Consider the following 11,067-nt stretch of genomic DNA (forward strand, 5'->3'; position numbering starts at 1 on the left):
GAAAGCCACCTGACTTAAATTACAGAATATTTTATATCAGAAGTAGCAGTTCTGTGAACTTTTCCTTTGTATCTCAATTTTTGCTCAAGATAAATCTCAGCATAAGATTACTTTTGATACCTAAATATAAGATATGACACCATAAAACTCCTAGAAGAGAACACAGGCAAAACACTCTCTGACATAAATTGTAGCAATATTTTTTAGATCAGTCTCCCAAGGCAAAAGAAATAAAAGCAAAGATAAACAAATGGGACTTACTCAAACTTAAAAGCTTTTGCACAGCAAAGGAAACTGTCAACAAAACAAAAAGACAACCTACAGAATGGGAGAGGATATTTGCAAACGATGCAACCAACAAGGGATTATTATCCAAAATATACAAACAGCTCATACAACTCAATATCAAAAAAACAAACACCCCAATCAAAAATGGGCAGAAGACCTAAATAGACATTTCTCCAAAGAAGACATACAGATGGCCAACAGGAACATGAAAAGATGCTTAACATCGCTGATTATTAGAGAAGTGCAAATCAAAACCACAATGAGGTATCACTTCACTCTGGTCAGAATGGCTATAATCAAAATGTCTACAAATAATAAATGCTGGAGAGGGTGTGGAGAAAAGGAAACCCTCCTACACTGTTGGTGGGAATGTAAATTGGTGCAGCCACTATGGAAAACAGTATGGAGGTTCCTTAAAAAAATAAAAATAGAGCTACCATATAATCCAGCAATCCAGGGTATATATCCAGAAAAAAATGAAGACTCTAATTCAAAAAGATACATGCACCCTAGTATCATAGCAACATTACTTACAATAGCCAAGACATGGAAACAACCCAAGTGCCCATCAACAGACGCTCGGCTTAAGAAGATGTGATATATATATATATATATATATATATATACACACACATATATATATATACATACGTATACACACACACACACAATGGAGTATTACTCCCATAAAAAAGAATGAAGGGTTTCCATTTGCAGCAACATGGATGGACCTAGGGAATATTAATGCTCAATGAAATAAGTTAGAAAAGACAAAAATCATATGATATCAATTATACGTGGCTAAAAAATAATACACATGTATCTATATACAAAACAGAAACAGACTCACAGACATAGAAAACAAACTTATGGTTACCAAAGGGGAAAGGGAAGGCAGGGAGGGACAAATTAGGAGTATGGGGTTAAGAGATACACACTACTATACATAAAATAGATAAGCAACAAGGATTTACTGTATGGCACAGGGAATTATACCCAATATCTTGTAATAATTTACAATGGAATATAATCTGCAAAAGAAAATCACTACGCTGTACACCTAAAACTAACACAATACTGTCAATCAACTATATTTCAATTAAAAAAATATTACTTTCGATTTTAATCAGGAATTCCAGCTACCCAGCAGCTGCTGCATCCATATGTGCTATTTCTGTGTTTATGCTAAAGTCACCTGCATCAGAACTCAGCACCTTTCAAGTTGCGCTGAGAATCCAGTCTCACACTATCAGTTCTAAGCAGTGTACAATTTACTGAAGATTTCACATGGGAGACGGGGGATGACCTTAATATTGTATATTCCTCAGCAAAGTATGTGATCAACCCCTGTCATTTCTCAGAAGTGTTCTTTTGGTGGTGTGGCACCAGGATAAAAGTCCTTTGATTTGCATTTCCCTGATGATTAGGAATGCTGAGCACCTTCTTAATGTGCCTGTTGGCCATCTGCACATCCTCTTTGGATATCTTGATACTGGTAGATTTGTGCTTTCTTCCTTTTTCTTCATCAAATTAATTAATTTTTTGTACACTTGATATTCTGAATGATACTTTTTAAAGAATTAGTATTTTATTATCTTCTTATAAAGAGAAGCAAACATGTTACCTTGAACTTGTAGAGGATATGTTCTAGCAAACATATTACCTTGAACTTGTAGAGGATAGATCTTTTGCTTTTCTCTTAGTTTTAGGATGAATCCCTTAGTCCTGACACCTTTTGTTCCTACAATGTAATCACGATGGGACTTCAATAGAAAGTCACGGTTTAAGGCCCTCTAACAGTGCAGGACTCAACCCCAAACTCCAGTCTTTATTCTGCCTTTTCAGCCTTTTTTTAAAAAAATTTTATTTTATACTGGAGCATAGTTGATTAACAATGTTGTGTAAGTTTCAGGTGTACAGCAAAGTGATTCAGTTATACATATACATGTATCTATTCTTTTTCAGATTCTTTTTCCATTTAGGTTATTACAAAGTATTGCTTTTCACTGGGTTCCTTGAAGTTCCCTCCATTCCCACAAATACACTTACAGTTCAGCCAAGGCTTTCATGGAAATTAAGATGCAGACATCGAGGTCTCCTATTCTGTGGCTGTTTCCTGTTTTGCATATTCCACCTCTATTTCTGGTTTTACTGGAAGCTCTAAAATCCATTCTCAGACAGCTTAAGCCAGAAAACCGTGGCTCTCTTTGAGTTCTAGCCAAACTACGCTACATGGGCAATGGACTCTGCTCAGGAGTAAAGCTCTACAAATGTGAGTTCACTCAGTACAGTTCTTTTCTTTCAGAAGTATAAATCTCTCAACTCTCTGCCTACTATTGATAGTATTTTATCCTGACAGTAATATAAAATATTCAAATAAATAAATATAGCATAACTATATTAAATTCAAATAAAATAAATACATTTTATCCATCAGCCTCATTCATTTGAAAAATGAACCCTAGTTACAAAACATATAACTTGTAACTAATTATAGAAAAAAAAGGGAAATTATAGTGCAAGATACTGAAAGGTTTTATATCCCCTTTATCAGGGATTTTTGGGTGGAGATTTTTAAAAATATATCTTTTGCTTTTATAAAAAATTGTTATATAAATGTGACAACAGAATTCTAACGAATTCAAAAGATATAACATAAAGTATTAGGAAGAATCAAACAGTTGTACAAATGAGTTTTGAACTTGTTTCCCTTTGAGTCAGACTGTTTTATATATATATATATATATAAAATTTTTTTTTTTTTTTTTTCGGTACGCAGGCCTCTCACTGCTGTGGTCTCTCCCGTTGTGGAGCACAGGCTCCGGACGCGCAGGCTCAGTGGCCGTGGCTCACGGGCCCAGCCGCTCCGCGGCATGTGGGATCCTCCCGGACCGGGGCACGAACCCGTGTCCCCTGCAACGGCAGGCGGACTCCCAACCACTGCACCACCAGGGAAGCCCAGACTGTTAAATATTTAACCATGACCAACAAAATTATTTTTGTTGAAAATTTTTCAAACTCCTGAGGAAGCTTCAGCCAAAAATGCAGAACCTATTTGCCACATAACATTATCTTTGGTCTCAGACTTATTTCTCCTATTTTGTAAATGCAGTTATTCCTTATGTCCTTCCACATAAGGCTGTGATCTCATGTCTTTGATGATATTTATGTTCTGCCTTTTCATTGTGTTACCAAGTCCAAGCTCATACTGCTCGCCCCACGACGGGCAAATAAATTGAGAGATGAGTTGTTGGGACAAGGAATATTGACTTTATTCAGAAAGTCAGCAGATGGAGAACATGGTGGCCTCGTGTCCCAAAGAACCATCTTGCCTGAGTCAGAATTCAGGCTTCTTTTATACTAAAACGAGAGGAAATAAAGTCAAGCATTTCCTGGTGCTAGCCAGCCTCTGGAGGGGATGTGTTCATTTCTTCCTCCCTGCAGTCATTCACAGGTGGGTCTGGTCAACATGTCTCCTGTGCTCTAAGCAAAGGTATTTTAGCTTAACACTTATTACCTGGGAGGCAGGGTTCCCAGAGATGGACCATTATGTATAATTTAAGCTTATAGGCAACATCCCTTTAGCGATTAACTTGTAATAGAATACAAAGTTTCTTCCCTATTACAACTGCAAGCAACAGAAGAATCATCATCAGAAACATGCACTGAAGGTAAACTCAACAAAATCATGCTCAGTTTTTCTACATGGTTGTATTTCTATAAGACTATTACCCAAATCTTTAATTCTAGTCTAAATTAGACCAGAACCACAGAGCACCCTTCTAGCCCTACAGTCACACACTCTGTCCTCTCTCCTCTCTTTACATACTTGCACTAGAAATATTATTTCCCACTGGCCCTGCTCATATTCTTCAACTAGGAGCTGTGAAGAAAACCCATTACTGATTTAAACACACTTACAGCAGAAATATTTATATGAACAAATGAGTATTAGTACTGAGGCACTTATGAGACATAAAATGTGGAGAGAAGTGACATAGAACCTGGGAATAATGAGTGACCACTTGGACCATAGCTAGGTCTTAAAGAACAAATACTGGTAGGAAGAAGAGCCTGGAATAAAGAAAATAATTAGATGGGGATATTCAGTTGAGCAAAGCAGAGAGGTATAAAAAGAATGTTGTGTTTAGGGAAAATAAAATGAGTAGATCATCCTGGCTGATTCTACAATCAGAGGGTCCATTGAGAGAAAGGGAGATACCTCATGATAGAAAATATGCAATGGGGCTGGATTTATATTTTACAAACTTTTTATCCCCCCAAAAATCAGTTAATAAAGGCAAAGAGAAAATTCCTTTATCATATTGATTATTTTAACAGTTTCTATTTCTGAAAACTGCAATATTTAGCAGTGATCCTGTTGGAAAATAAATTCAAATTGTATCTTCTGTGAGCAAACATCTTTTGATGACTAAGCTGAACTCTGACTTTGTGTGGGCTTCTTGTTGATTGCCATTTTTAACTGAGAGTCAGTTCAGAAACACGAGTTTTATTTTCACAGCACAGATTACACAGGATGCTTCACAAAATCAATCCAGTTGAACAGACTCTCTTAAAATGAATCATAGGAGTCAGCAAATGATGGGTAGACAGGCCTTTCCCAACAGTCAATATTTTTTCTGTATTTTGACAGAATGTGTGGTGAATGGATGAAAGGATGGATGTCTCAGAGGAAATTTAAAGATAGCTCTTAAGACGTAAGATGAATCCATTTATGGGGCCACAGAGTCAACAAAGTTGTAATTTGTTGTAACCTGAACTAAGACATACAATATCAAGGATGTATAGAAACGTTTAAATAATTTCAAAAAATAATTTCCTCTTATGTCAATTTACTGTAACTTGAATATTCTCATTAGACTATTCGGTGTTAACATAATAGGTTTAGTAGATTTAACGTTCATACCAAAAGAGAAGATAAAGTGTTCATATTAAAAAAATTCAAGGGCTTCCCTGGTGGCGCAGTGGTTGAGAGTCCGCCTGCCGAGGCAGGGGACACGAGTTCCTGCCCCGGTCCGGGAAGATCCCACATGCCGCGGAGCGGCTGGGCCTGTGAGCCATGGCCGCTGAGCCTGTGCGTCCGGAGCCTGTGCTCCGCAACGGGAGAGGCCACAACGGTGAGAGGCCCGCGTACCGCAAAAAAAAAAAAACAAAAATAAATAAAAATAAAAAAATTCAGTAATTCAACGCCTTTAAACAAATACTTATTAAGCGCCTGTGTCGTATAAACCACTGTTTTTTGTTGTTATTGTTCTATAGACAAACAAAGATGGAAAACATACTGTTTGTGTTCTCAAGAAATTTACAATCTAATGATGGGGGTCAAATGCCCAGAATGCTGGAAGAGAGGCAGAAAGTGGTAAGTGCCCTAAGAGGGCAAACAAAACATTATGGAATCACAAACAGTAGTAAAAGTAGCAGTAGGGGAGGAATTGTGAAGAAAGAGTGGGGAAGAAGAATTTTTTTGCTCTGGGCCAGGCTCTGTGCTAAACATTATATGCACGTTACTCCATTTAACCTTAATAATTTTATGCCTTAAATACTACTGCTACATCAATTCTTTTTTTTTTAATGAAGAACCTGAGGCCTAGTGAGATTAAGTAACAAATTCCTACAACTGGATAGCTCACATACTCAGATTTTTCTGACTTTAAATGTCCTCTTAAACCTGCACTATACTGCCTCCTAGGGGAAAGTTGCACAGAGATGGTATAATTATAACTCCCTTACATGAGGTGAAGATGAGGATAAGGGTATTCTGGAAAGTCACAAATATGAAAGAGTAGAGAACAAGGTTTGTCCAGGAAATGCTAACAGTATAACAAACTCATAGTGTCAGGTGTATAATATTGGGTAAGATGTATAATATATACACTTTATATACAGTGTTAAGTAAAGACTAGACTGGCAGAGCCTTGGTTCCCAGGAAAGTAGCTTGGACTTGACCAAGGGTATTGAGACTCCTTTCATATGGAAATAACAGTATTTGAATTACCTTTCTTTTTCTTTTTTTATATTTTCAAAATTGTAATTAGATATTACCAAATAAAGTAATAAACAACTCTTAACTTGGAGTACAAAATGAAAGCACCTTATTATTTTAAAGGTGCAAAAGCAAGAAAATATGACATAAACTTATCCATTTGTAGTCATCTGTGTGATGGGTAAATGCCATTTAAAAATATTTTCAATAGAAAAATGAGTTATAAATCAGTTTTCAGAAGATCAAAAAAAATCAATGTTTAATACCAACTTTAACTATAAATAAAAAGAATATTGTCATTTCTCCTGTTTTTGCTTCAACATTTATGTCTTCTGCTCTTTGCCTTTTGGAAAAAGTATTGCATTGCAAGGCTGCTGTCTTTTTGGACGAGGAGAAGGATCAAGATCTTCTTTAATGTAACCTCTTTCCATACAAGTCTGAGTGGAAGGAAAACCAACTTCCCAGAAATTCTCTGGTGTGTTGGGTGGAATGTAGCGAAATCGGTGTCTTGAGCAGGAAGCCAACTTCTTTTCTCTTCTGCTGGAAAATCTGCATAATAAATTTCACATTCCTTACATGTGTGTCCAAGCAACTTTTTTCTTTCTTCTTTTTTCCAAACCACCTCAATATGAGGAAAAGTTTGTAAGCTAGTCTCTCTTTCATCATCTTTAAAATATGGCTTCACAAACGCTTTCTGTTTGACTTTATCTTGTTTATCACCAGGAGAGTTTGGGTTTTTTGTAGCAGTTGACAACTCCTTCTCTTCATCTGCTACTTAGGGGAAGATATCCACCAAACAGGATTCATATTCTTCATGTGTAGTCCGATCAAACATATCTTCCAAGCTATCTTTCATTTTTCTTTCTCCATTTGGACTTTTTTCTCCCTTCTGCTCTTGGTTCTTCATTTTTAAAAGCATAGTTTCACTAACCAACGTACAGTCCATGTCCACTGTCTTTCCTCCTGCTAATCTTGACTGACTGCCACCCTTTGTATCTACTACAGTAATATCCATTTTATACTGAGAAAGATTTGCTCCTGGATCTATACTCCACTGGATGTTTTCAAAGGATACATCTTGGTTGTTCTGTAGAGACTTTGTTTTAACAATTCTACATGGATTTAACTGAAGAACTGATGCAAGTTCACATGCTCCATGGACTGACCTGGTTTTTATTTTTATAGGCTCACATAAACCAGAACCGTTCATGTCATCAAAAAGATTGTCTGTCTCCAAACTTTCACGTGGACGTAGAGGAATTTTAAAGATAGAATTTTCTTCCTTTATTTGTAGCAGTGCTTTATTATCCGGAGATTTACTCAAGGACGGGAGGAGGGACTCCTGTAAACTGCTGGTCTCTTCTGGGGAATCTTTGGTTAATCCACAGCTCCCACTCAAGGCCTTACGGCTTGAGGAAGACCCCTTTGCAACAGGCTTCAAAACGTCATAAAGGGTCACTTGCCTAAATCCAGTTTTACAGTTGTCACTTCCTTGGCTTTTCTCTTGTCGCTGAATAGGTGAAAATCGATCAGAGAGATCCAGAGGTTTATCCATCACATAGTCTCCATTCATGTAAGAATGACTATCCAGTGGAAAAGGAAAAGCATTTTCTTTATCAAAGGAGGCTTGGGGGCAGCTTACTTCATCTTCACTTTCTTCCTTGATTTTCTTCCTTTTGGTTCGGCCTCCCAGTGATTTCAGGGGTACCACATGTTTACCTTTATCAGTAACAGTATCTTTTTTTTTTTTTTTTTTTTGCGGTACTAGGGCCTCTCACCGTTGTGGCCTCTCCCGTTGTGGAGCACAGGCTCCGGACGCGCAGGCTCAGCGGCCATGGCTCACGGGCCCAGCCGCTCCGCGGCATGTGGGATCTTCCCGGACCGGGGCACGAACCCGTGTCCCCTGCATCGGCAGGCGGACTCTCAACCACTGCGCCACCAGGGAAGCCCAGTAACAGTATCTTTAATGTGACCAATACTATCCTGTTCACTTAGGGGTTCACTTGTATTTTTACTTATAAGCATCTGCTTATTAGAAGATGACTCGTTAGTGATCTTGTTCACTTCAGCCCCAAGATTATGATGTGTGAAAAGGGCACCATCTTCAGATTTTCATCTAGGTTTCTCTGATCTAGAATTAGAAGTGTTGCTGAAAGACATTGTTTTCAGATGGTTTTTCTTACCAGTCTCTAAAAGAGAAGGGGACAAACTTGTATTCAAACCTAAACTATTTTTCACATTAGAGGTAGCTCCAAATACAGGAGATGATACCCAAGTAGTCGATTCTTCTTGAGGAGGAGTCTTTGAATTAGAATCTGAAAATCTTAAACCATCTTCACAATTTCTTCTAGATTCCTCAAAAGGTTTTCTGTGATCTCCCTCCACACAGTGGTAGAGCTCATCACCAAGTGGGCTCCTAGGGCCTCGAGATTCAGATTCATCTTGAACACTAAGTCCAAGTGTTTCAGCAACAACTGTAGCTAAATTATCAGGAGGATAACTGCTTTTTCCATGTGTATTAGCCACTGGAGCTTGACTCTGACCACAAGTGTCAGCCACTAGAATTTTACGTTCATTATGTTTATGTTGCGGATGAGGTGAAGACTTTGGTACTTTTCTCCATTCACGTGCACACCCAGAGTGCTTCAGTTTCGTATGTGTTGGTTCTACGTGTCGGACGTGGAGGTTCTCCTTCCTTCACAGCCGGTCAGTGCCAGAAAATGAAAAGGTTGTTGCTGGTGAATCTGGAATAACATCTTCCTCGGATTCAAGATCGGTTGCTTGTTGTGGTTGATCATTCTCAATTTTCTGCTGCAGCTGTTCAGAAAGCTTTTTATTTTCTTCCTGCATTCTTTTCATTCATAAGCTCTGTGAGAAGCTGAAGATTCTGCTGCTGAATATTTTCAAACTCTTGCTGTTTCTTCCGCATATGTTCTTCAGTTACCGCACAGTGATCATGTAAACCTGCTCTTAATCGGTCTTCTAAAATTTTAATGGTTTCATGAAGGACCTTCCTTGGCTCTCTCAGCTGTTGATTTTTGGTGAAGAATTCTTCTAGTCTTAGTGCATCTCAAATCCATTCCTTTTTCAGTTTGGTTACTTTTACTTGTAGACCTTGTACTTCTTTATCATGATACTCCTTTAGTGTTGTCCAAAGATCCTTAAAGTCATTAGATACATCTGCAGAACTAGGGCTTCCACAACTGCTTCCTGAGACGTTCATCTTGCTTAATATGCTCACACTTCTACTGCCTAATGTTTTCTGACCTTTGCTGTTACATTATACAGGTCTGAAGTTGTCTTTGACCAGTTCAGATACGGCTTGCAAGATGGCCTCGAGATTCTCGAAAGCCCCATCAGGAAAGCGAGCACGCTATGGGGCAGGGAGGAGACGGCCATTTGCTTTTCTCCTCATTCCCTCACCAATCTGCCAAACCGCCTGCAGCCGAGCCGCCCCCTCAGGGCAGCCTGCGGTTGCCAGAGCTGGGGGAGGGCCCGAGGGCCCTGAATTACCTTTCTGATGATTTTAAGTAAATTAGTATCTCCCGTTTTTCTAGATCTCATATCCACATTTCCTTATGGTAATTACAGCATGTCAGAATGTCTTAAAACAACCCGTCTTTTCAAATTTCCCAACAATGGACTTGATAAACAGAAAAAAATGAACCTAACACAGAAATCACCATACTATTCAATTGAGTCTTCAGCCAGTGATTCATGTGTAATCTGTCAAACATAGCTCATTCTATGTGAAAAAATCTTTCCTATAAGAAAATTTTTCTAAAAAATCCTTCCACAGTAGCACAGTTCATCTTTTGTTTGTGCAAATGTATAAATGATCTGCTTTCCTAAGCCTATAAAATGTGTTCTTCTTTCCAGATGTGGGTGGTTGAACACATCAATCGTTAAGTAATTTGTTAGTTTCTCTGTAGAAGTTCTATCAGCACCTGGTACTCTAACAGATGCTAGTATAGCAATAATGTAATGAGGTTGGTGATGCTCCAAGTTTGGTGTTTGCTTCTCTTTGAGGAATCATAATGGAGAAAAGGAATGTCACAGTTTTCTGGCTGATTAAGCACCAAACAGTCCTGCCCTTTGCCTGGGTTGTAGCATTTTCCAGTATCTTAACATGGCTTGATGACACGTACTTGATAGGATTGTCTCTTTCCTATCAGTCTGCCTTTGAGAATCACTGAATCTGAATTATATGTGTGACTTCTGAACTCATCTCGGTCCAACTCCATCACGTTAGAGATGAGCAATCTGATGTCCGGAAAGATGAAATGACTGACAGTAATCTTTCAGCTGATCAGTGCTCACGTAGGATGTGAACCTGGGCTCTCAGTCGCACTGTTACACTTCTCTTTCCGTCCTTTTGCCCTTCCTGAAGCTCAGGTCATGGTCTCATGATCAAGTATAATACTTGATAACTAATGAAGGTTTGTTGTTGAATAACTAATGAAGGTTTGTTGTTGAAAATAACTTATTTTGCCCTCAAATTTTTTTGACAAATTTCAACTTTAAGTTAATTTGTAAGACATGTAAAATAAATATACATAACACCTTTTACCTAGGATCATCAATTCTTAATAATTTGTCACATTTTCTTTCTTTCCTTTTTCCTTCCTTCCCCCTTCTTTCCTTTCTTCCCTCCTTCCTTCCTTCCTTCTTTCCTCCCTCTCTCTTTCTGGACATATATATATATACATATATATATACACACCATATATATGAGACATACATATATACACACAATGTGCATACATACACTTACG

The 11,067-nt window shown here is 38.1% G+C and overlaps 1 protein-coding gene across 1 annotated transcript; it reads right to left on the reverse strand.

Moving 5' to 3' along the window:
- Positions 1 to 6,523: 6,523 nt before the first annotated feature.
- Positions 6,524 to 9,515, reverse strand: LOC113612157 (DNA endonuclease RBBP8-like). Its single transcript, XM_027091804.1, is given in 4 exon segments — positions 6,524 to 6,830; positions 6,833 to 8,056; positions 8,272 to 9,140; positions 9,142 to 9,515. Coding segments are annotated over 4 exon segments (2,682 nt in total). The 3' UTR covers positions 6,524 to 6,615.
- Between the last annotated feature and the right edge of the window lie 1,552 nt (positions 9,516 to 11,067).

This window comes from Aethalodelphis obliquidens, unplaced genomic scaffold (assembly GCF_003676395.1).
Source record: "Aethalodelphis obliquidens isolate GAN/ISIS:26980383/991018 unplaced genomic scaffold, ASM367639v1 scaffold3, whole genome shotgun sequence".
NCBI classification, from domain to species: domain Eukaryota; kingdom Metazoa; phylum Chordata; class Mammalia; order Artiodactyla; family Delphinidae; genus Aethalodelphis; species Aethalodelphis obliquidens.